The following is a 26,014-nucleotide window of genomic DNA, read 5'->3' as shown; positions in this document are numbered from 1 at the left end:
TGGAGAAAGTGATTCTTAATGCAGATGTAAATGCGAGAGGTACCATCCTTTTCAAGTCCACCCAACTACTAGCCTACGCTCACGATATTGATATTATGGGAAGAACAACTCGAGATATACAGTATACCTTCATCCAGGTCCAGCAGGTGGCACGAGATCTTGGGCTGCACATCAATGAAGGAAGACGAAGTACATGGTGGGGTCAGTGGCGAAAACCAAAGAACGAACAACATCGAATTGCACTGGTCAGATGAAAACAACAAAGGTAGGAGACTACAACTTTGAGACCGTTGAAAATTTCACCTATCTGGGGTCGAAAATTGCAACCGATAACAGCTATGATGAAGAAATCCGTGCACGGTTGTTGGCTGCCAACAGAGCCTATATTTCAGCTTACAAAAACTGTTCCGCTCGAAAGTCTCACCATAGGGTTAAAGCTCTTACTGTACAAGCCAGTCCTTATGTATTCCTCGGCGTCCTGGGTTCCTAGCAAAAAAAAATTGTGAACACTTGACTGCGTTCGAGAGAATAATAATAATAATCATCACTCGCAGTGACACAATCCCGGCCACCATCAGGGAACGTGTTCGACTTGAAGTCATCGGGGAAACTGGTGACCGAGAGTCGATGGGGGCAGAGGCGGCGGCATCAACAACACCACGCCGCACTGCAGGCAACAGGTTCAGTACTCGCCGAAGCACTCTTCTCCACCGTCCAGCTGAGGTTTCCGCTGAAGTTCGGGACGAATTCCAAAGAGCGTGTATAGAATTCTCGGATATGGATCCTTTGCATAGACCAGGTATTCCCAGGCTCTATGCATCTCCAGCAACTCCGGGAATTCTATCTCAAATCAATGATGAGATTGCGTCTCGACTGTGTGCTGATATGTCGCTGCTGCAACTACAATCACTTGTGTATTGTGGTGCAGTTGCGGCTATCAGATTGCACGGTCAGAAGATTCGCTTTCGCGTTATTGGTTTGAGTGACAAAAGAGATCCACCATGGAAAATTCGTCTGGAACGTCGGCGGGACTCACTAAGGCAGGACATTGCTAGACTGATTCAGATCAGCACTGGCAGTGCCAGCCGACGGGTGAGAAATAAAGTGCAGAGGGTTTACCGGAACTATGCCATCCCCTGTGAGACACCCGTTGTTGAAATTCTGGACACACTAAAACAGAAACTTTCTGTCATATGCAGTCGGTTGCGACGGTATGGCGAAAGTTACTCTAGACGTGTCCAGAATGCAACATACGCGAGGAACCAGCGGAGCTTTTTCAGATCTCTCAACGAATCCCAACAGAGCGCCCAGACAATACAGTTCTCGGTGACGGAAGCGAAAGAGTATTGGGGTGGACTTTGGGGGTTACCTGCCCAGCATGCTGAGCATGCTGAGTGGATCACCGCCGAAAGCACCCGCCATGCCAATACACCTGGCATGAATTTCGCGGATGTTATCGAAGAGGAAGTTCGACGAGCCATAAACATTTCGAAGAACTGGAGGGGCCCAGGTCTGGATCGGGTGCAGAATTTCTGGTATAAGAAATTTACCAGCGTACACAGTCGGTTGGCACGCAGTATAAATGAGGTCATGAGTCGGCCGGAGGAATTTCCACCTTTCCTCACTGCGGGAATTACCTACCTTATCCCTAAGAAGGACACGGTGCAGGACCCCGCAGACACAAGACCGATCACTTGCTTACCAACCCTCTACAAATTCATCACGTCCATTATTAGTGGAAGGATCAACAACATTCTGTCCGAGGAGCAGAAGGACTGCCGAGTTGGGTCAAGGGGTTGCGAAGAGCAACTCATTATCGACTCGGTAGTTGTAGGACAAGCAACTAGAGGCCAAAGAAACCTCTTCAGTTGCTATATCGATTATGCCAAGGCTTTTGATAGCGTTCCGCATACCTGGCTAATCGACATCCTACATCTGTATCGCATTGATCCGAAACTAATAAAGTTTTTGGCGACAGTCATGGAAGGGTGGCATACCACCTTGTCAGTCCGTACATCTGAGGGTGCTAATACTTCAGAGCCCATCCGTATTCGGAGGGGCATCTTCCAGGGGGATTCATTGAGTCCTCTTTGGTTTTGTATGGCACTGAACCCCCTTTCATGGCTACTGAATGATGCTAGAGGGCATGGTTTTGCAATAAAATATGGCCTACGTGCTAAGTGCGAACTGACACACTTGATGTACCTAGATGACATCAAGCTGTATGCTGGTACTGACGACCATCTTAGAAGTCTGTTGCGAATAATAGACATGTTCAGCCGTGATATTCGGATGGAGTTTGGATTAGACAAATGTCGAATCCAAGCCATTCGCAAAGGTCATCACGAGCCGCATGCCGGACATAGCATTGGTGACCTCCACATCGAAGCTATGACCGAGACAGACTTCTACAAGTACCTAGGAATTCTGCAAGGAACCCATGCTCGAGTTGGTGATCTGAAGGAAGCTCTGCTGTCCGAATTCCTGCGACGTGTGAAGCTGGTGCTGAAATCGCATCTCTCGGGGAAGAATAAAATAAGCGCGTTGAATGTATTCGCCATCCCTTCACTGGCTTATGCATTCGGAATATTGCCGTGGACGAAGACCGACCTGGAAAACGTCCAGCGGCGGATACGGACAACTATGTCCAAATTCCGAATGCATCACCCAAAGTCTGCCGTGGAGCGGATGAACCTGCCTCGTGACATCGGAGGTAGGGGCGTGGTTGACGTGGCGGCGCAACATCATCGCCAAGTCGACTCGCTGCGCGCTTATTTTTACAGTAAAGAGCAGGCGAGCCCCTTGCATGCGGCTGTCTGTAAGGCAGACTGTAGACTGACTCCACTTAACTTGAAGGATCGATCTTTCAATCCTCTGAGTGGGGTGAAGTCGGACCAGGAGCGGATCGAGGAATGGAAGTCGAAGGCAATGCACGGAAAACACGTGAATTGTCTTTGGCAGCCATTTGTCGATTTGCATCTGTCGAACAGGTGGCTGTGTGCTGGGGAGCTCTTTGCTGAGACGGAGGGGTTCATGTGTGCCATTCAGGATGGCGTGGTCGCCACTCGAGCTTATAAAAAGCTCATCATGAAAGAACGGGTGGAGAACGACCAGTGCAGAATGTGTGGTTCGGCGTTAGAGACGTTGGACCATCTCATTTCTGGCTGTACTGTTATGGCACCGGTGCAGTACATCACCAGGCATAATGCTGTATGTAAGGTTATCCATCAAAACCTTGCATACAAGCATGGGCTGATCACGGGGACATGTCCGGTTTACCGATACGAGCCGCAAGCAGTACTTGATAGTTCTGCTTACAGCATGTATTGGGACCGGCAAGTTCTGACTGATCGCCATACCGCACACAACAAGCCTGACGTACTGTTAGTTGACAAGACGGGTCGCTCCGCGTATATTATTGATGTTGCTATCCCCCATAATAGCAACATTGAACGGAAATACGTGGAGAAGAAGGTGAACTATGAGCCATTGGCTCGTGAAATCAAAGAAATTTGGCGTCTCGAGCGGGTGGTTGTAGTTCCCATAATATTGTCAGCTACAGGTATTGTACCTAAATCTCTGACGGCTTCCCTTGATATCCTGGGACTTTCGCACAGTCTGGTTCAAACCATGCAGAAGTACACCATTCTGCATACGTGCTCGATGTTGCGGGGAGTACTCGACGGATTCTCCCACTGACCTACCATCGGCCACCATCACCAGCGTCCCTTTAGTTTTTAAGTAGGTAGGATCGTCCGAGCCTAAATGCTTGGCACTTAGTGCTAGTATTAGGTAAAATCCGGCATCTGCCGAGATTGTGATAACTCGGAAATAATAATAGTTGGCGCAACACTCCATGTTGGATCAGGGTCTTGAAGTGTGTTAGAGCACTTCATTCAAGACCGTAACGGTACACTAGGAGGCAATGTGGTCAGCATTGCGCTCGCCCGAGATTATTACCCTGATTTGACTCAGGTACTCATTCACAGCTGAGTCGACTGGTATCCGACGTCAAATCACGATACAAATTCCACTACCACCAGTGAGATTTGAACCGCGACCTTCCGTACGACAGCCTTGCGCTTTAACCACTCAGCTATCCGGACACCGAGAGAAGAATCCTCTGAAGAATGTTTGGCCCCCTACATGAGGATGGACAGTTCCATATACTACATAATGACATAATTTATGACCATCGACGATACCACAACCGTCTGGTCATACATAAAATTTGGCTCAACAGGTTGCGGTGGGCTGGCCACCTAATCCGAATGGATGAAGATGATGCACACTGGAAAGTCTATAAGGGCCATTTCTATGGTACAAAAAGAAGAAGCGACCCTGCCTGAAATGAAGCGATGGCGTAAGTCAGGACGCCAAGCAGCTTTTGGAAATATCAAATTGGTGGACCTCGGCACAAAACCGGGGTTTCTGGAGTTCCTTACTAAGGCAGACCTAGACCAGATACCGGTTTTTGGGTCGTTAATGAATTATTATTATTTATTATATAAAGAAATGAAATTCCTCTTCCCCTCCTCCTCTCCAACTCCGCAATTGTCACATTAAAAAGGGGCATCCTCCAATAGAATAACTGAGGATGCCAAGGCAAAATGAAAACCTCTTAAGGTCGCGCCTCACCATATATCTGGGCAGGAAAAACATTGATCGAGAATCTGATCCGTCGTGGATTATCCCTTTCGATCGCGGTACTCGGGTTCGGAGATTTACGGTTCTAAGCGCGGGGTTGGGCCCGTATTTTTTTTTTTTATTTTCATTTCTCAGTTTAGCTCGCGTGATGTTATATCGGTAGGCTCGCTAGGAATTTTCAGCATCCGGTGTGGACCCACGCATCGATAAAGGACACGTGAGATTTTGTATAATGACACATTAGGAATCGAATTGCTCAAAGGACTCCCTCACATTCCCGAGCCTGGCTAGCACAGAGGCATGCAAGCATGTGTCGATGAATCACGTCGATGGAGCTTCAATATTTAATAATAATAATCGTTGGCGCAACAATCCAATTGAATCGGGGCCTTGAAGTGTGTTAGAGCACTTCATTCAGGACCGTAACGGTGCACTATAGGATTACAGGACCCTATAGGAGGCAATGGGGTCAGAATTGCGCTCACCTGAGATTATTACCCTGATTTGATTCAGGTACTCATTCACAGCTGGGTCGACTGGTATCCGACGTCAAATCACGATTCCAACGCCACTAGTGAGATTTGAACCGCGACCTTCCGCTATGATAGCCCAGCGCTCTAACCACTTGAACTCAATAAGTTAGTGGACGATCTCGATCGATGACTGTTTGCATTTTTCGTCTCAATGTCAACTCTCAGAAATGAAAACTAACAAAATGCAAGGCATAATTTCAACACAACTATATCCGACTTTCTAGAACTTTCAACCGCCAGCCTTGTACTCTAACCACTTAGCTATCCGGACAATATTTGCGGGCGGAAATTCATGGTCAATTTCACCTTCTTTTTAGATTTTTGGACAGTTCTTTCCTCTTGGTCGTCTCTAGCCACTCAGGATGGTCTTTGACCATCGCCAAAAAAAATTTTGTCATTACATCATGTCGACGACAAAGCTATAATCAAATTGGACTTATTGGAAGATAGGCAGGATCAAATTTCGGCAATATTTCATAAGTTCTGAGGTGGCTTTGCCCCAATGTAACGGGGGACACGTTCTCCTCATGAGTGTAAAAATAATTTGAATTTACGTTTGCTTGCCGATGCACATTCTTGGTGTCTGTCTGCGTCAAGTTCTTTCAAAACTGTTGCAGCATTTCCTTTCTCTTGTTGTTGTCAAAGAGGGGTTTGATATTGGGGAGACGATATAATGAAAGTGATTTTCGCTTTGCGGCCTCATTTTGATTTTTCTCGCGGTGGTGCCTTTTTGAGAAGACAAATGTTTAATATGATGGAAGCGTAGCTATTGCCGGATGTTGAATGTTCTGAGTGCAGGTGATCAGATGTGGAATCAGTTTCATTTCTAGCAACCAATAATCCACAAGAAAGATCAACGATTCGACGTTGTTCTTCGTCAAGTTGTCGCACAAGTTAAGCTGACACCTTCTTCCTTCTCGGGAATAAATAAAATGGTGGAATTGTTTTTCGCGCTACATTGATTGCAAACGCCAACTTAATCATGACGCCTCGTTCACCCGAAGTTGACCTTTGAACGAAATTATTTTCCCAATTCAGTTTGTTAGGGTTAAGAGCCCTGTCTCATCTATATTCCATGTTGAACTTGGTCCATATAGGGACTCAGCAAACACCCGCTCTAAATTTGAAAAGAAGTGGTCAATATTATCTTTGTAAAACTCCTTTGCACGACTCATGCTTGTTTGAACCGGACTTCTTAACATGAACCCGCAATACCACGCAAATACACAGCGAATTATTTAATCTATCAAAAAATCCATAAATTACTGCCACAATTATGGAAAAATATCACCTGTTACAGACCATACGGACTAAGCAAGTGTTAACGTACGACGTAATGCGTTGAAGAAGTGTCAAAACCTTCTCTGAAACTTGCATACCGAATTTCTTGATGTACCGGCCCAAAGTTCGATCATCCATACCAAATTTAATGGCAGTTTGGCGAATCGATTTCCTCTCCAATTTCACCTCTTTTATCGGTTCTAGCTACGTTTTCTGATCAGAGGCACCATCATCGGTTTTACATGGTCTGCTTGTTAGAACTGAAAGCCTTTTTCGCGGGGTTTATAAAGTTTAACATAAACCCTTGAAGCAAGCTTATAAACTTTCTTTTTTCCGTCGCTCTCTATGGTTCTGAGTGTTCGCCGACTATAAAAGACAATGAGCGGCGTTTTGTGATAATGGAGATGAAGATATTGCGTTGAATTAGTGGCGTGACATCCGGCATTTGATAGAACCAAATGGCGAAACCGATCACGACGAGCCGACCCCGCTTGTGAACGGGATAAAGGCTGAAGAAAAAGAAGACTTTTCACCTTCCTTAGTGATAGAGTTCGCACTGAGGAAAGCGACACGTAGTTCCCAAAATTATAATGTTTTATAGCCGGTAAAACACCTGCTGCCCTATTACCTTCATGTAATTCGTTAATGATGGCGATGAACGCACTAAGTTAGTTGAATGCTGATCTTTCAATCCTGTGACCTGTGTATCATGAGTCTATGGGCTTTGTAATAAAAAAAATATTAGACACTGTTCACGTTTCAACTTCATAAAATTACGAAATAATGCATTTATAGCGTGCTATAATGCAGTAGATAATCATAAAATAAATTACAGGCTTCAACTTTATGAGAAAGTTTCTAAAGCGGTCACGTTGGCCCTTTGTTTTCTTTTCGACGTTACGTTATGTCATTAAAACTGAATATGAATATGGGTCCAAGACAGATTTTCCTGGAGGAAAAATTAAGCACTACAAATCGTAAGCCAATATGATTACTAAGTTAAAACGATTAGTATTTATTTTTCCGAAGATTTGTATTGTTTTACCATGGCTACCACCTTTCAACCTGTATCTCTTTATGGAAAAAGCTAATAATAATGTATACATTTACCATAGACTGACTAAAGGTAAAATCACCGTCATTAACATGGATATCTCTTAGACAGGTCGTAATCGTAGTATAGATTTAATATCTTTTAATTACAATTCCCTGAAATTCGCAACCAGAAATTATAAACAATAACGAATTCGACTTGCAAGTATCCATGAAAATATGGTAATTTCATGAACTGAAACTTTAGTTCGCACGCGAACCAAAGATTGTCTTTTGATAAAATCTACGCAGTCTAGAGGATACATTTCTTTATGGTCTCCCGTTCATTCAACTTGTTTTATTCGAGAAATTACGAGCGTCAAAGTACTTTCAAAGTCAATAAACTACATAATTAGATGGAATTTCGACAGTTTTCTCTAATGTATAATGTCAGATTCATAATCTATCTAAACAATATCTCATCTAATAAATATAACTTTTGAGCTTCTTTACCAGGATGATAGGAAAAAAACGTCAGTTTGAGGGTCCACAAATTTTGATAGCGGGGTGACCGCCACGAGTGTTTATCGGGGTTGAGGAGTGGGAACTTTCCAGCTCCCCATCCATAAAATATTCACCCCTTCGATGATGGGGGTGAAATTTCAACATTTACCGAAGTTTTATACAGGGGGCGCCATTTAAATTGAAGGCACCTGGCAACACTATAACTTTTGACAGAACTGTCAAATCGACTAATCAAATACCGCGTTACAAACGTCAGTCTTAGGAGATTTTTCGCCATGGACAGATACACTCCAAAAGAACGTGCTGAAATTGTGCAGCTATACACCCAAAAAAAATTCTCAATTGTGCAAACACAACGTGAATATCGAAAAATAAAGAAAGTGAAAACTGCACCGACTGACGTTACCATACGACGTTTTTACGCGAAGTTTATTGATCACGGCAATCTTAATGATGCCAGCCACGCATCCAGAATGCGCACATCACGCTCCGATGAAAACATCGCGCTCGTTCAAGCCAGTGTTGATGCCACTCCAACAACTTCGACCAAACGCCGTTCTAAGGAATTGAACATCCCGGAAACCACTTTGAGACGCATTATTCGTATAGATTTGAAGTTATTTCCGTACAAAATTCAAATGGCACACAAATTAAACCCAGCCGACTATGTGCGTCGTGTCAATTATGGCAAATGGGCTGTGGAAATGGCTCGAAATCAAAGTGACTTCTGGCAAAAAATCATTATGTCGGATGAGGCACATTTCTCATTATCTGGAGGTGTAAATAAACAGAATTGTCGATTCTATGCCACTGAAAACCCACAAATAATTCATGAAAAGCCTCTTTACGAACAAAAAGTCACAGTTTGGTGCGGTATTTGTGCAACAATGATCATTGGGCCGTACTTTTTTGAAAATGGTGCTGGTGCTATCGAAACCTTCAATGGCGACCGTTATCGAGCTATGATAACCGATTGTTCGTGAAAATGATCTGGAGGACTTCTGGTTCCAACAAGATGGCGCCACATGCCATACATCTCGTGCTACAATGGATTTATTGCGCCCATTGTTTCCTGGTCGCATAATATCGAAAAATGGTGATTTTGACTGGCCACCGCGCTCTCCAGATTTAACGCCACCGGACTTTTATTTGTGGGGCTATTTAAAATCCAAAGTATACGCTGGAAAGCCTGAGACTCTGGCTCAACTTAAGGACAACATTCGAAACGAAATCGCCGCCATTACGCCTGAAACGTTGGCCAAAGTGATACAAAACGCCGAAAAAAGGACCAATTTGTCCATCAAGTCCAAAGGCCAACATTTACGCGATATCATCTTCAAAAAGTAGTTAAAACAAATCTCCCTGAAGCAAAATAAATGACTACGTAAAAAAATTGAAAATATTTGGTCTTTTATTTATATTTTTTTAAAAAAAACTTCCCTTCAATTTAAATGGCGCCCCCTGTATTATTCATTGCGAGCGTTGTTTTCCTATTCATTGACGATACTAAGAAGCAAGAAAAACTAGAAATGAAAGACTAAATTTTCCCTCAAAAGCCGAATAGAAAACTATATTTTTTTCCTATACCGATATTTCGAGAACCAGTTGTTTCCTCCCCCAGTAAGTTTTAGTTAGACCAAAACAAAAAAATTTGTTTTCTTTTTTGTTTTTCGTACTAAAAACAGAGCGGGACAAAACGATATACATAATAGTAGTATTAATACTAAGTAGAATGCTTTGTTGGTGACCATTATTGGTCTGTTGGCGCTATCTTTTTCGTCCCTGTCCTTTGTAGGATTTGCGGTTAAGTATACGTTTTGTCTGATTGGTGATTCCCTGCTGGTGTCATGATTTTAGTCTTTTCTTCATTCATTTTTAGGTCAAATTCCTTCGATGCTTCATAAAACTTTATCAAGGGATGATTTATATAGTAGGATGCAAGGATATCCGTCTACAGTTCCCGCAGCAGAGTTTGCTATCTTGTTGGTTGGAGGACCACCTACCTCCAATAAGTTATTTCTTAATGCAATATATGGTACCGGAATCATTATTTGTAGCCTCTAGTTCGCTGACCAAATAATTGCAAATTTTCTTTTGCCACACGGTATTTCATCAAATTTGTTTCGACTTCGGTGCCCAATCGCGTCGCACCCACTCCCTCTAACTACCTCTTACGCGCTCATGATCTACCTTCACGCTTCCGTAGTTAACCAGGTTTTGTGACGTCCTTTGGGACGTGGCTGACAACTTGACCCATACCAGTGGTAAAGACACATTTGATAGCCTAATACTTATTAAAATTCTCGGGCGGGTCATGCCAAGTTTCTGTCATCTACGCAACACGAAAGCTTTTCAACGGTTGAATCACAATCAGTTTGCAAAAACGTCCTGTACTGAATTTGCGACGTTTTCTCCTGCAGATGTGGCCGTGACCCGCAAACGAAGATAACGACAATCTTTTGAGACAGATGTCAGCAGCCTTGTTTTCGTGTACATCCAGAAGGGGCCAAAGTTTCTCAATGACAAATTTTAAAAATAAAATATAATCTCATTCGTATTTTTTCTAATTCGTTCTCTTACGTCGTTCAATAGTTCTCCCACTATTTAGATCCTATCTGAAACCATACACTGTCCTTTAAATTCAAGTCAACAGTAGATAACATACCAGGATTCTCGCTCTATGACAAATGGTCCATGACCATCACAAACGCCCAATACCTTCAGTGCAACACGTAGTACGTAGGCGTTCTGCTAGTAGACCCTATTGCTGTAGCTCCTTCCCATACATAGCGCTTACTGTAAGGATAATGAAGCCGAACCAAAGTTTATTCAATCATAAGATAAAAATAACAAACGAGAAGGAAGGGATCTGATCAACTAGAACTTTACCCTTTAACGAGCTAAAATTTGGCATCAAAAAGGATTTCGCTGGAGGGAATGTATCCTCCATGTTCCAGTACTCTAACAAACATCCAAATCCTTCGCAAATTGGGTGTACCTTCAGATATTTTCTGTGGTCATAGATAGAAGACCTCATTTGATGACGTCTCCCACTCAATTATTCCTTGCGAACTTATCGAATGTCAAGAAGAACATGCAGTAGTATTTCACCCCAATGTCTTTCAAACAATTGCCTCTGGTATTTGCAAATATTTGCAATTAGATGGAATTTCGACAGTTTTCTTTAATGTCTAATGTCAGGTTCATAATCTATCTAAACAATATCTCATCTAATAAATAACTTCTGAGCTTCTAGCGTTTTATTAAACAATCCATGATAGCAGCACCAATCAAATGCAACTAACAACCCTTCCATTTTCCTAAATAGTATTAATTCACACTAACAATTTTTAACAGTGGAAATTTCCAGTAGTTTCACAGTAACCCTCACGTAGTTCAGCATACGATTTATTGACAATCTAAGAGATAACTTCTAATTGTTTAATTTTATATCAACTTTCTGTTGATACTACAAGCGATCAACGACAAGACAAATATTGATTTCCCCCAAACTCTTAATTGAATGTGACAATTTTTCCCAATAAACTAACACATTGTGATTTGGGAGATCAATAAAACTGATAAGAAATTCAAATCAAACATTCAATTGAACGTAGAGGAGTCCACCTATCTGCATACAATAGTCTTTGTCGGTGCTATTGCCTTCGCGATTCAGCAAGATATTATCTTGCATAAAACGCCTGTGGTTTACGCAAATTGCATAATAACATGATTGACTCATTTTTTGAACCATTTCTGATCTACCCTTTTTAAATAAAAAATTCCCCAAAAAAATATTGGAGATTTTCTGCGTTTAAATCTAAATTACAATGTTCGGACTGTGCGATGGCCGAGGCGCTTTGCGTGTCAGCTTCGCCATCTTCGCCTCGTGCCCCGGGTTCGAATCCGGCCAAGGTCATGGATGTTTGTCTAAAGAGGATGAATATGTAGTGTAATGGTCCTAAATGTTGGAACTATGGACCCTCCTTTAAAAACATAGGCAAGTGAATAAAAACTTCATTTCACCTTCAACATTTCTCCTGATATTTTGTCGACATACTATGTCAGCGAATCCATATCACATACCAATTGCAGTTGAACTCAAACTCACAGATATTTGCCCATCAGCTTATTTCGAATACTATTTTTCGCCACGGGACTAAAAATAAAATTTGAGAGCAAATTATGCCTAAAAGTAAATGACGAAAATATACTTTTACCAACCAAACAACAAACAAAAACAGTATTTTGAGAAGGTTCACTTGTTCGCTAATTTATTTTCGCGAATTGTATTATGCAAAATAGGAAAAATACCGTCTTACACTGAAAATAGTTGGGCCTAAATTTATTAGTGATGTTAACATATGATACAGACAAAGTTCACATTATTCTAGACATTCTTCTATCGTAAGAAAGCCTAGATGACCATATGTTACATATCACTACCCTTCAACTTGCAAATGAGTTCACCATATGGTACTAATCAACGCAAAATCGCAAAAATTCACTGAAAAGTGAAATGCATCAGATGACTGACGGTGAAGATTTTTCTCGCGACTATATCATGACCTATCTTTTCTGGCTCCCAACATGATTTCAAGTTCATTGTTCCCCTTGTTCAAAAACAAAGATTTTTATTTTTGTGAGGATGCGTGAGCTATTTCTTTGTTATTATGAATCATTCTATCAGCTGGGGAGAATGTGTTTTAATATTGCTAATTGTTCAAGAAATTCCGATCGAATAAATGATCCTCTTTTTATAGTCGCAAGTGAGCCTCTCCTCGTTCCTCGGTTGTGGAACAATATTAACTTAGGTGCACAATCTTAGTATGTTAGAGCCTTGAAGATGCTTAGCTTGATTTTTCTATTGTTGGCCTTTCTGAACTTCATGATGGGAAAGACCCAATAAAATGGCTTACACCCATCAAGATTCGTCACTGAATTTCTTCGCACCACTTCCTTGATCCGCGTACAATATTCCCGACGACCAGTTGTATGAATTCTACGAGCAGCATATCGCTGATATCTAATGAGGTGAACTTTTAGAAGACACACTTAAACCTCAGGTTAGAAAGCGAGGGTTGAAACCACCTTAACGTTCGGACTAAAATTGCTGGCATCTATATATCTTGTGGTCCTCTAAAATTTAGTAACCATCACTAAGCCACACAAACCGAAACCTTGAAGAGAGGCTTGCCGGACAGGCAATTTGGATAGGGTATGTCAAAAACCGTGGCAATAAAGGTGGTATCGAATATAGCTAAAGCTGCAACCGAAGTGGATAAGTGTCGTAAGACTCTCAAGGACGATTAGCTCGGTCCTACTATATGCAATCCCAGTATGGGCAAATGTACTGTAAAACTAAGAAATAGGAAGAAAACAGCAGCCGCAGACTAACCAACTCTCCAAACAGGTTGCGTCTATCCATCAACCTCCGAACAAGCAGCATATATTTTAACATCTTGGTAAATAAAGGTAAAAAAGCTCTGCAACCAAATGTATGGAAATAGGGGACCAAACCCCAACCATTAGCGATAAACACGGAATCAATCAGGGTACTGCCTGAGATGCTGGGAGAAAGCAAAACGTATATATTAATTCTTCTTCTTCCTCCTGTGGTGATGCTTGGCACTTTTTCCTGGAAAGGGTGATGGTGGGGATGTCATGAGCTGCTTTTGCTTGAAGATATGCTTGCAAATTTTGGGGAATGCCCTTGTGACCTGGTACCCAAAAAATCTTACACTGCCTGCCTTTAGTCCTGCGGCCGTCGTTGGGAAGTTTGAGTTTATCCTGGCTGCGTATGTTTGGAAGTGATCGAAGTTAATGAAGGCACAGGTGGCGTTACTTTCCGTTTTGGAAGCATCTGTGAAGATGATACTGAAGTTATTTTTTCCGAGGTTTTCTATAAGCTCCTTGTAGTAGATTTGAAGATCTTCAAGTGTTTCTGTGCTGGGGAGTAGGTCGCTCTCCACTGCTAGGTTATTGGGTTTTGTGGGTTGGGAAGGCAATTGTATTTGGTCGATGGGATCCTTGAATATAAGTCGGACTTTGCCATGGATGGAGGTGCTTTGCGGAGGAGGGCAGTTGGGCAGCACTGTGATATAGCTGGGATTTGATAAGTGATTTGAGGGAGGAGAGAACTTGATGCTGTGCTGTAGAGGGAACTCGTCGGCAAGCGGTAGTGTGTGGATCTGGGAAGATCAAGAATGCAATTTATTTGGCCTCGATGGAGAGAGATGGAGATTTAGAGGTGTGGGTCATTCTGTTTTCGATCTAGTAAGTGATCGAAAGATTTTGACGCCATTTTGCGGGTGAAGGTTGGAGTTGAGGTTTGTAAGAGGTTGGACTATTTCTTTGTTCAGGGTGGACTCAAGTAGTTTCTGGTAGTAGTGTAGATTTGTGGTTAATTGGATGGTTTGCCTTCGGGCCCGGTTGAAGACAATTAATTTGGATTTGACTGGGTTGGAATTCAGCTTCAAATCCTTAGCGATCACTGTGAATTTGTTACGGAGAAGCTCCAGATTGCGGAGAGCAGAGGGGAGATTTTCACCATTTGACAGGAGAAGACAGTCATCTGCCTTTTCTTCTTGATGGCGCGGGCCAAGTCCCATAAATCTTTGAATAGAGGCTTTATTTAGCCTTTGGATGGGGGAGGGATTGTTGGTAATTGTGAGGTCTATTGCCAGGTACGTGTTTCTTGTACTTTGGAACTTTATAGTTGATAGGTTGACCACATGAAAAGCGTACTTTTGGATGGTTTTCAGAATAGTTTTCCCTTTGGAGTCGCACTTTGGGTCACCTCACGCTGTACTATGGGCCCTGAAATCGAAAGCGACGATTACTTGAGAATGACGATTGAAAAGATTAAAAATTCAATGTAAGTCTCGACTGAGGTGGGCATTTTAGGTTCGTGGGGGGCTGTACATGTTAACTAGGGTAATGGAGAGATTGTCGAGAAAGATATCGACTGCCAGCAATTCAATGGAGTATTTAGGGATAGACTTCTTTGCTAATGAAGGCTACCCCTAGGCCATCATATCCATCATCTCAATTTTTGGGAATGATGCGGTAGTTAGAAATTGATACAGAGTCAGTGTCATCGATGAAGGTTTTCTCGAAAATGACGATGTCTATTTGATGTTGATGTGGGAAAATTGTACATTGGGGTGGCTTTGTACATTGAGGTGTACCACCTTCATGTTAGGGGTTGTTGAGTATGTGTTTGGAGATTTTGGTGCGGTTGTAGATGGACTTTAAGTCGCTTATTGATTGTTTGCCGTCAGGGGAGGCGACGTCATAAGCTCTGGTGTTTAGGATACTAAAAAGCTTTTCATAAGCGTCATTAGTTTCCCTAAAGCCCAGGGGGGATTTTTGATGTGGTTTTGTCGTGTGGATGAAGGATGGACCTACCTTGCAGGCCTGTTCTTGATCCTTATTATATGATGCATCTGATGATATGGAGGGAGGCTGGTTTGGGCTTCTGTGGGGATTTGGTTTAGGACTGCCACACTAGTTTTTCTGACTTGAGAATAGGTGAAATTTTTTGTTTAACCTTCGATAGCAAGTATGGTTGGGTTATGGAATTTTGTTTTTTTAACTTTTGGATCGATCACATGGAAGGTTTTTTCACCCTCCGATAGCGAACTTCAAAGTTCAAATGTATTGTTTGATAGCAGAACTTTTTGTTGGTTTGCTTCCTGAAAGTGTTAGTGAGGGTCATACTTTTAATGATGTCTTTTTCGGTTGCCTTTTTAGGGCAGTCGCCGTGTTGCGTTGAAAGTTGGACTGCAGGCTGGGGAGGAGTCACATTGAAGGCACCGTAAAGGGGTATGCTCCATTTCTTTGTGCGCCCTTATCTGGCACAATTTGTGCATTGTTTCACCTTTGGAAAGCAATATTCAACTTTCCTGACACAATAACCGAGTTGGATTTCCGAGGCTATGGTTGTATCGTGAAAAGTTATTTTCACTGTTCTTGTCTGGATAGGCACTGAAGGGTTTTCCGGGTTATACCGAGAGATTCCTTTAACTCAGGGTATTGGGAGGTCAGTCTCTATCATTTCTATTAGTTATGAACCATTTAATACGAGAGGAATGTCCCGTATCACACTGACATTGGCGATGCAGTTTAGCGGAATGAAGACTTCGAGCTCTGGAAAATTTTCGCAAGTAATTGCGACAGGTAACTCCAACATCGACGGCACACCACGGAAAAGCAAAAGTATTCGTGCATAAGGACTTGTATTCGTGTACTCATGTTTTCGACCGCATAGATCGCGTCACAAAACCATTAGAACATCCATACGAGGGTCCTTATCGGATTATTCAGCGCCTCTCCGAACAAATGTTCAAGGTTGTTGTAAACGGAAAAGAAAGCAACATCAATGTAGAGCGTTTTTCGAAGTTGCAGCCGCCACACCGGCATGAGGCGTCGATGCACCAACAACCAGCCCTAGCAGATCCATTAGACCAGAGGAAATAACAGCAAGCAGACAAATCCCAGTGGGATACCATTCATGGAAACACAACCGGTACGAGTATACCCGGGACACAAAATGAAGAGCAAAGCCTTATTCTCATCAGTCACCGAGTCACATTGTTTGCATCCGTTAAAGTCACTTGGAGGGGAGGATATGGCAGCCCTGTTCCATACGTCAGCTGAGACAGACAAGACAAATTTTTCCCGCGACAGTCTGAAGAATCGTTAAGGAGTTTAGCATTTACCTCGCTCACTGCTAAAGAAAGTCACCATGAACACATTATAAATTCTGCGCTTTTGAAAAATAGGCTTAATAAAGTCATTTTTTGAAATTCATTTTCTGTAGATGGTTGAATTGGAAGATTATGCAGTACGTGGACAAGAAACCTTCGGATCTTAAACGTGGAGCTGGGCTCTGTTGTAGTACTTGTTAGTTCGATAGACATTTGGGTAGGTCTTGCATCCACCAGTAAAAATGCTGAGGCATGCAATCTGTATAGTCTGGTACCGTTGTTGCTTATCACCGCGGGGCTCTGATTGTGATCCCAAAATCATGGTGTTTCTAACCAATTACAAAAAATTGTAGTAATATACTATTATTAACTTTATTTAAACAGATATCGGCATGGAAGGTATTTCGGAGCCCAGGCACCATATAGTGGCAGCCTCCTGATTTTTTTCAGATTTTTCGGTTTGGTAGTTTCTGAGAATGGCCCCCTTAAAGAAGTGATCGCTTTCAACCCCCCGCATTCCCCAACCTTCCAACGAATGTCAAAACTAAGATCGGCTTTGAAAAGTACTAATCGAGACCTTTAATTTGATACCCCACATGACTATATCTGATGAAAAAAAATTTGACACCCCCCTTTTGCATGTATGGGGATCCCCCTTAAATTCGACGTAAAGGGATGTAATTCACTGTATGCGTGAGCGTTCGCAAATTCTACCAAATTTGGTGTCAATCGCTATAACCGTCTCCGAGAAAAATGCGTGCGACGGACAGACAGACAGACGGTGGTCGACCTCACCTTCGTCAGTGATACTCTAATCAGAGCCTTGGAGTGGCGTGTCAACGAGGAGTACACACACGGCGATCATCAGGCTATCATCTTTCAAACCTCGCAAAGGAATAATATGAAGCCATTAAAACGAATAACGATGAGCTGGGTAACTAAGAAACTTCGACGCAGAAATGTTCAAGGAGGTACTTCTGGAAGATACATTGCTATCGGGAAGCGCACAAAACAAAGTTTCACAGGTCATGGAAAAATTGCAGCGGGCATGCGATGCCGCTATGCCTCGACGTAGCACTTTCCGAAGACGAAATCCTAATTTTTGGTAGAATTCCGAAATTGAGGAATGCCGGAAAAAGTGCCTCAAAGCTAGGAGACGCTCCCAGCGCAGAAGAAACCGACCTGAGTTCGAGGAGCTACACGTGCAATATAAAAATGCGAGGAAAAAATTGCAAGTAACTATCGCAAAGAGCAAATCCGAACATTTCAAGCGGATGTGTACTGAAGCTGATTCTGACCCATGGGGTGGCGCATATAGGCCGGTGATGTCATCACTAAAAGGCGAGCGCTCCCCACCGATTACTTGCCCAGAGTTGTTGCAGAATATAGTGAACACTCTATTCCTAGTGGATCTGAATGGTACAAGTTCGGTAAATGAGGAGGTTCTAGACACAGCAAAAAGATTGATTGAGAAAAAGACTCCAGGACCGGATGAAAGTAGCCGCCAGGACAGCACCAGGTATGTTTGTCCAAGTTTTCACGGCATGCCTTATGGAAGGAGAATTCCCCGAGCAATGGAAGGTACAAAAGCTAATACTCATTCCGAAGGCAGGTAAACCATTGGGTGACCCCTCCTCATATAGGCCGATATGTCTGGTCAATACCATTGACAAACTATTTGAACGAGTAATATATAACAGACCGCTCGCTGGTGCGGAAAAGGGAGGAGGCCTTTCCGACAAGCAATTCGGATTTCGTAAGGCAAAATCAACTGTCGACGCAATCAGCATGCTGACTGGCTTGGCTCAGGCTGCAATAGAAGAAGGAAAATGCTGTGCAGTAATAACCCTCGACGTAAAAAATGCGTTCAATAGTGCAAAATGGAAAAAAATCATCGAGGCACTCGACAAGATACAAGCCCCGAAGTACATTGTACGCATTGTGGTCGAGTTTCTCCTTGAGAGAAGACTTTACTGCGACTCGGACGATGGGCTAAAAATATTCCCGACAACTTGCGGAGTGCCACAGGGTTCTGTCCTGGGTCCCTTGCTGTGGTTAGTTATGTACGATGGAGTGTTGACGCTACGCCCACCGGACAACGTGACAACTATTGGCTTCGCCGATGATATCGGAATAACGGTGGTTGCAAAGCACCAAGACGAGATCGAGATCTATGCAAATGAAGCGATATGGGAGATCAATTCCTGGTTGAGAAATTCTGCCCTTTCACTTGCCGAGCATAAAACAGAAGTAGTTCTCATTAGCAAGAGAAGAAAGAACACAACTGTGAAAATCAAAGTTGGCGGAAAAACAATTTACTCCCAACCATCGCTCAAATACCTGGGAGTAATTATTGACAGAAGACTCAACTTCAAAAGGTACATTGAGTACGCCGCAACTAAAGCGTCTTCCATCGCTACAACGATCTCGAGGATACTACCGAACATTGGTGGGCCAAGACAAAGTCGACGTCTTCTGCTCTCCAGGGTAGTCAGCTAGTCAGTAGTCAGTGCTACTCTACGCAGTTCCTGTTTGGGCAACTGCTCTGGATAACAAAGTGAACTGCCGAAAATTGGGAATGGCGTATCGGTTAAGTGCACTCCGGGTATGCAGTGCATATCGGACAACATCAGGAGAAGCAGCATATGTACTAGCAGGGATGCTCCCCATAGACATCTTGGCGAAAGAAAGTCGGCGACTCTACGACAAAACGTATGCAACTGGAGAGTCTAGCGCATTTCGACGGCAGCTGGCACGGTGGCAACAGCGATGGGACGAGTCCCAAACTGGTCGTTGGACATACCGCATCATTCCGGATATTCGGAGATGGTTTGAACGAAACCATGGGGAATTAAGCTACGAGTTAACACAATTCTTAAGTGGACATGAAGGTTATCGTGCTTATTTACATCGATTTGGTCACGACGAATCACCATGCTCCCCAGGATGTGGTAATGTGGCTGAGAATGCGGAGCATGCCATATTTGATTGCCCCAGGATCACCGCGCACCGAACAAGAATGGAAGCGGTCGCAGGCAGGCGTTTAACACCCGAAAACATTGTGGAGTTTATGCTGGAGTCAACGGATGCCTGGAACCAGGTTGTAAGGGAACTGCAAGCTATTCACCAACAGCTTAGGCAGGAAGAACTACGACGAAAACAAGGAAGGAAGAGAACCATAATGAGCAGTTAAAAGCTGATCCAGCCCCGCGACGCAATACTTGATAGGAGTTCCGTGGGGAGAGTGGAATGAGAAGGAGGTGGTTTTAGTAAGTAGAAGTCTCACATAACTGTGTGGCAGGAGCCAGCAGTAGGTTTTGAACCTTCCAACGCCGAAAAAAAAAAGACAGACAGACAGTAAACCGATTTTAATAAGGTTTTGTGTTTACACAAAACCTTAAAAAGGAATCCATATTTTAGGTAGAGGAGAGTCAAAATTGGGGCCATAAGCCTGCGAGAGTAACTGCGTTAAGCACAACAAGGACTCGAAAGCGATTCGTGAATACTGTCTCTTATACACTATTGCATGGATATTTTAACCTCAAAATTAAACTCAATGTGAGATGTCAAGCAATAGAAACAATACCAAAAACCATCCCCCCTCCCCCTTCATATAAAGAAAATGTGACTCTTAACATTCACCCCATCATTATCTCATCTCATCTCTCTTGAACTTTAACAAAGGCTGTCCATATTTGATTTGTTGTGTTGAAACTGAATGAAAATGTCAACAATATAGATTGCATGCCAATCTGACTCACAATGTCACCAAATATAGCCTTCGATAAATCTATTTTAGTCTAAAATCAGGTCTAAAAATATTTGTTGCAATCAACAATTTTTATAAAAATTCTCATTAATTTCATCTAGTGCTACTGCCTTCAGTATATAAATTTAATTGGGAAAAATTAAACATTGCGATTAGCTTTGATATATAAATCAATAATTGCTGAGCGGAAATCCATTATTGTTTGATTAAAGTTCATTCTATAAACATTTACGCAATATCCTATATTTATAATAAATGGATGAGGGAAATTAATCAGGCAGCAGATAAAAGTTAGATTATAATTAATCAATGAATTTTAAAATGCCGTCCAATAATTTCCCTGTTAATTGCTTTGTTCTACCTTTGTAATCTGAATGGGAAATAATTTGTTGGCAAGTGGGGCTGGCTGATAATGAGACAAAAAAAAACAAACAAAATGAGCCGAAACGCCTGTCTACCGTTTCAACACAATAAAACCATTCATCATAAATTGTTTAAATTTATCGGTTAACAACTTTTAATACAAAATTGCGTTGAAATTGTCCGTCTCTGTTGTACAGGGTGCGGTAGCATAACTTCCTTTTTTAAAATGCGCGCCACTCAGTTAGTTGATGTCATAGCGGAGCGCTAGTGGTCTCGTTTTGAGGGAACACTTTCCAGAGCGCCTTATCTCAATTAGAGGCGATTTGGAATGGCCGGCACGCTCTCCCGATCAGTCCCCTTGTGATTTTTTTCTATGGGGTTTTTTGAAATCCCGTGTTTATGTGAACCGTCCAAGAACCCTACAAGATTTGAAGACCAACATCCACGAAGAAGAGTCATGACAAACGTCAGAAATCGGTTTACACAATGTATGGAGAATGGGGGACATCACCTAAAAGATTTGATCTTCAAAACAATGTAAATAAAAACTTTAGACATGTACCTACATTATAAAAAATAAATAAATATTTTCTGATACATACAATAGTTTTTATTGAGTTTTGAAAAAAAGGAAGTTATGCTGCCGCACCTTGTATATTGACGTAATTTTGATAGTACTGCAATTTAAATCGAATCGACGAGCGACATAGTGACTCCGAGTAAATTCAGAAAATCCAATAACAATCAAACGAGCTAGAAACCACTGCACTTTGTTCCCTCCGAGTAGATGACCATTGACTGCCCCAGTTCCTCTTTTCGTTCTTTTTTGCCAACCCCATGAAATACTTTCTCATAATCTACAAATTGATTACAATATTAAAAGCCCCCAGTCTCAGTATTTAAAATGGCGTGGGGCATGGCGTGTGCTTTGATATTTTTGCTTATACAAAATTATCGCGCAAAAATTTTCTGAAAACTGCGTAGCGCCCATGTAGAGCAACTACGAACATCGACACACAGCTACGACGGAAAGGAGCCAACGACCGATTTTTGATTGTGGAAAGAAACGTAATTACAAACTGAATGAAAAATTTCCTTTGTCAATGAGCCATATCTTCCCCATATCCCCCATTTCTACTTCTGTTCTGAATAAACCAACTGAATACCGAAATTCCGGCAACATTCCAAGCATTTCTTGTATTGGTTGAATTTTAGTAAAAAAATCGATTTAAAAAATAAATTCAGATATCATTAACCTCGCGTCGTTAGCCAGAGGGGCTTTATGGAGCAGCCAATGAACTGCTTGTACACACTCCAATGACTATGAATGTTTTCCAGAATATTTTTTCGAATCAAATGAACCACAATGATGTCGTCAGGGCTACTTGCAGACAATAGAGTTGTAAAATACAACGTGATGTTCCTACAATTTTCATAGTAGTGGAAACAGACATAAGTTTGTTGAGGTTCAACGCCAGCAATTGTTTGAGGTCGCAATGCCCATTTGAAACAAATGTGAAGTGACTTTATTCTACATGACGCCGTACAAACATGGAAAAATATTGTCTATTAACCTTCAAGCGGGCGTAGTTTATTTTGGAGATTCTGTGCTTTGCTTATGGCAAATTGCGGGTTTCACCGATTGAAAGGAACTTCCTAGTTCTCAGAGGTAACCTACAAGACTGTACTTGATCATTGAATCTGTAATCTGTAAACTTCCATAAATTTCAAACTTTAATGATTTAGGTAGATCCAACAGTGAGGGACACTGTTTACCTCGACGATTATTAACGTTACCACCCCCCCCCCCCCCCACGTGCTCTATGGTCAGTTAAGTGTCACGAAAGGCCACGGGCCAAATTACCGAGCCCTATGGATTGCTCGTGCATCTGCAGAACCGGTCTTTTATAGACCCCGTAACCTCTCTGTCCTGCGAAACCATAACTTTTGTTTCGTACACTTGGATGATGTTTTGGTCGCCTCTTCCTCTGAGTCTGAGCATTTGGAAAATGCCGAATGCACTTTTTAACTTTTCCTTGAGGCCGTTAACGTTGAAAAATGCAAATTCCTTCAATAGCAGATGAAATTTTTAGGCCACACAATTTCCCCTGAGGGAATCCACCCGGACCCAGACAAGGGTCAAACCATCACAGACTTGCCACAACCTAAAACTGTCAAGGATCTGTGAAAATTTTTGGAATGATAAACTTCTATAATCGTTTCTTGCCCAATGCCGCACAACATCAAGCGATTCTCAACGTCTACTTGTCTGGACCCAAGACTCGCCCGTGATTGCGTTGTCTACAGAGGCCATCCAGGCATTTGAGCTATCCAAATGACAGCTGACGGACGCTACACTTTTACTATGTCCTAAACCAGGTGCACCCCTAGCCATATTCGTCCAAGTCTCAGACATCGCAGTAGGTGCTGGTCTTCACCAAAAGGTGAACCGAATTTAGCAGCCATTGAGCTTTTCCAAGAAATTGAATACAATTCAATAGAACTACAGCACCTACGATCGTCAGCTATTAGACGCGTACATGGTAATCAAATGCTTCCGATATTCCCTAGAAACCAGTCCATTCACAGTGTTCACGGACAGCAAAAATCCGAAAAAGCGTCCCCTCGGCAACTTCGGCACCTGAACTTTCCTCAAGTGTCAAAGCGCGTTTTGACAGTCAAGGTCTGCTATATAATGATGTCGAAGTACACACCACAAGAACGTCTCTAAATTATCAAAATTTATTATAAAAATAATGAGTCGGCTACGAATTATTTACGAAAATTACGCGGAATTTACGGTTGCCAAATCGTCCATATAAGCAGACCATTGTTCGTATGGTAGAAAAGTTTGAGTCTAAATTTACTTTTCTGGATGTAAAGCAACCAAACATAATGCGAAAGGAGCGATCCGAAGAAAATATCGCAGCTGTTTCAGCCAGCCTTTCCGAGGATAAGAATAAGTCCTTTCCATGTGACTGACTTTTTCTTCGAAAAAATCGTTGGAATGAACTTGCGCCACATGTGGTTTCAACAAGACGGCGCCACACAGCTGGCGAAACAAACACATTACTGAAGTGCAAGTTCGACAATAGGATTACCTCAAAAATCGGCCCCGACAATTGGCTGGTTCGCCGGATTTAACACCGCCAGATTTCTTTGGGGATTTGTTAAATCCATGGTCTATTCCAACAAACCAGCTACACCTCATGAGCTTCGCGGTAACATTGAACATTCAATTAGCGAAATAGGGCCGATTGTTTGCTCGAAAGTCACAATTAATGGCATTAAACTCTCTTCAAAATAAAAAATAGTAATGAAAAATATCTAAACATTGCGTTTTAATTGAAGAATAAAAAAGGGGCGTTCTCGATGGTAAACCTCGTAGTTGCAGACACTTTGTCACGCATTTCAGAGGTCAAAATCTCCCACAGTCAATTTTTCGGCAATCGCCGAATGATACAGTGCCCAAATGCAAATTTCGGGAGTTTCTTCTTTTCGGCTCAACCTCCGAAATACTCTGCGAGAACTTTGAAAAGGGACCTAGACCATATATTCCAGCCACTTTTCGAAAGGAAGTATTCCACGCAGTACACGAGTCAGCTGGGAGATTCAAGAGTGTTGTTGGGGAAACTATAGGTTTAAACTTTCAACATGTGAACCTGTTGTATACCAAGAAAAGTACTAGACCCTATTCCTGGATCGTTTCAAGCTATCCAGATTACAGATCTATGTAATAATGAAACCACAATGGTCAAATTATCCATAAGAAGGTTCCGCAAATCCTTAAGTTTAATAATAACCCAAATTTCTCCAATGCGGCCAGGCGAGAAGTCATCGTCATCATAGTGGTATCCCTGACATAACGTCTGTTATCGGAAAATGGCATGGTAAGCATAGCCGGTTCATTTCAGAATCAACGAAGGACAAAATGGACGGCGTAAAAAATAGTACTGAGTACCCGAGTCACAGCAAATCCACCCTGAACATGTTTTTTTTTTATTTTTTTGGATCGTCACAACTATTATCAGAGTAGGTTTCGAAGAAAGCTGCCCGCTCAGTACGGAAAAAAGGGTGAAACTCGGATGTCGCAAAGCATAGCAGTGCAACCAGGACACTCCTTAACTTCTTCTTCTTTTTCTTCAGCCTTTGTCCCGTTCACAAGCGGGGTCGGCTCGTCGTGATCGGCTTCGCCATTTGGAATTGACATACAGAAGCTCAAAAGGCTCTAAATAAATATGAGGTTGGCGTATCGATCATCATGGAGACCCTTTTGTAAAGAGGTTAACTCGTTCAAACAGAAAATATAACCAGAAGCTGGGCAATTGTTTACTGAACGGAAACTTCACAGAAAACGCATACCACCTACTTTAAATGCATGTCCTAGGAAGCACCCTTAATTACAGCTTGGAACCGACAATCTTATGCAGCAAATACATAGATAAATATAAATCTCGGAGCCCAGATGACACTCTAACTTCCGTTTTAAAAGGATTGAAAAAGCTGGTAGACCAAGGAGATTTAGGTAGGCAAATGTATTACATCCATGAAAAAAGGACTCCGGGAAGTGATGGCTAAAATTTAGAAGGCAATATACCCAAAGGAAGATGCGTTGAACACATTCATGGACATTGAAGGTTTCTTCAGTTGGATTATGCTGGATTAGGGAGGGAGCGGACTAGGAAATTTCAAATTTCGACGGCGATCGTCTTAAACCAAGAAGACGGTCAACGAACAGTTGGTGAATTTCCCGAAAAAAAGAGGTGCAATCAAGTACATTGCCCAACTATTTCTTAGTTCAACGACGAAAAGAATGAAAGACTCTTTCGAATTACCTGTTAACATCTTACCCGCACTGATGTGAACAAAGCAAATTATGGGTGGCTCTGGGAGAAACACCAACGCAGAGAGTCCAAAAGGATATCCATCTCCACCCAAAGAAGAATGATTTGTGCTTAGCAATACCAGATGGTATATTTTGCATTGTGAGATAATTGAAAGAACCAGTCAGGAAAGGGCTAAAAATGTCCCAGCTTCACCTCGTAAATGAAGTAGTTCAACTGAATAGACCAATAACAACCTTAGGCCTTATGTCGCAAAAGTGGCAAAGGATCCAGTTCAAAAGTTCGAATAAAAGAGTTTAATATAGCATT

At 42.2% G+C, this 26,014-nt stretch overlaps 2 protein-coding genes across 3 annotated transcripts in view; one reads left to right on the top strand and one right to left on the bottom strand.

Annotated features, from left to right (window-relative positions):
- LOC119656317 overlaps positions 1-26,014 on the bottom strand; it is a 193,939-nt gene that overhangs the window by 118,879 nt on the left and 49,046 nt on the right. The gene's annotated exons all lie outside the window — the stretch shown is intronic.
- LOC119654154 lies at positions 8,294-9,001 on the top strand. The gene has a single exon (XM_038059316.1). It carries the CDS (start codon positions 8,294-8,296, stop codon positions 8,999-9,001), a length of 708 nt encoding a protein of 235 aa, XP_037915244.1.

Source organism: Hermetia illucens, chromosome 4 (genome assembly GCF_905115235.1).
Source record: "Hermetia illucens chromosome 4, iHerIll2.2.curated.20191125, whole genome shotgun sequence".
In the NCBI taxonomy this organism is placed as follows: domain Eukaryota; kingdom Metazoa; phylum Arthropoda; class Insecta; order Diptera; family Stratiomyidae; genus Hermetia; species Hermetia illucens.
This window is presented reverse-complemented; position numbering and strand designations above follow the sequence as displayed.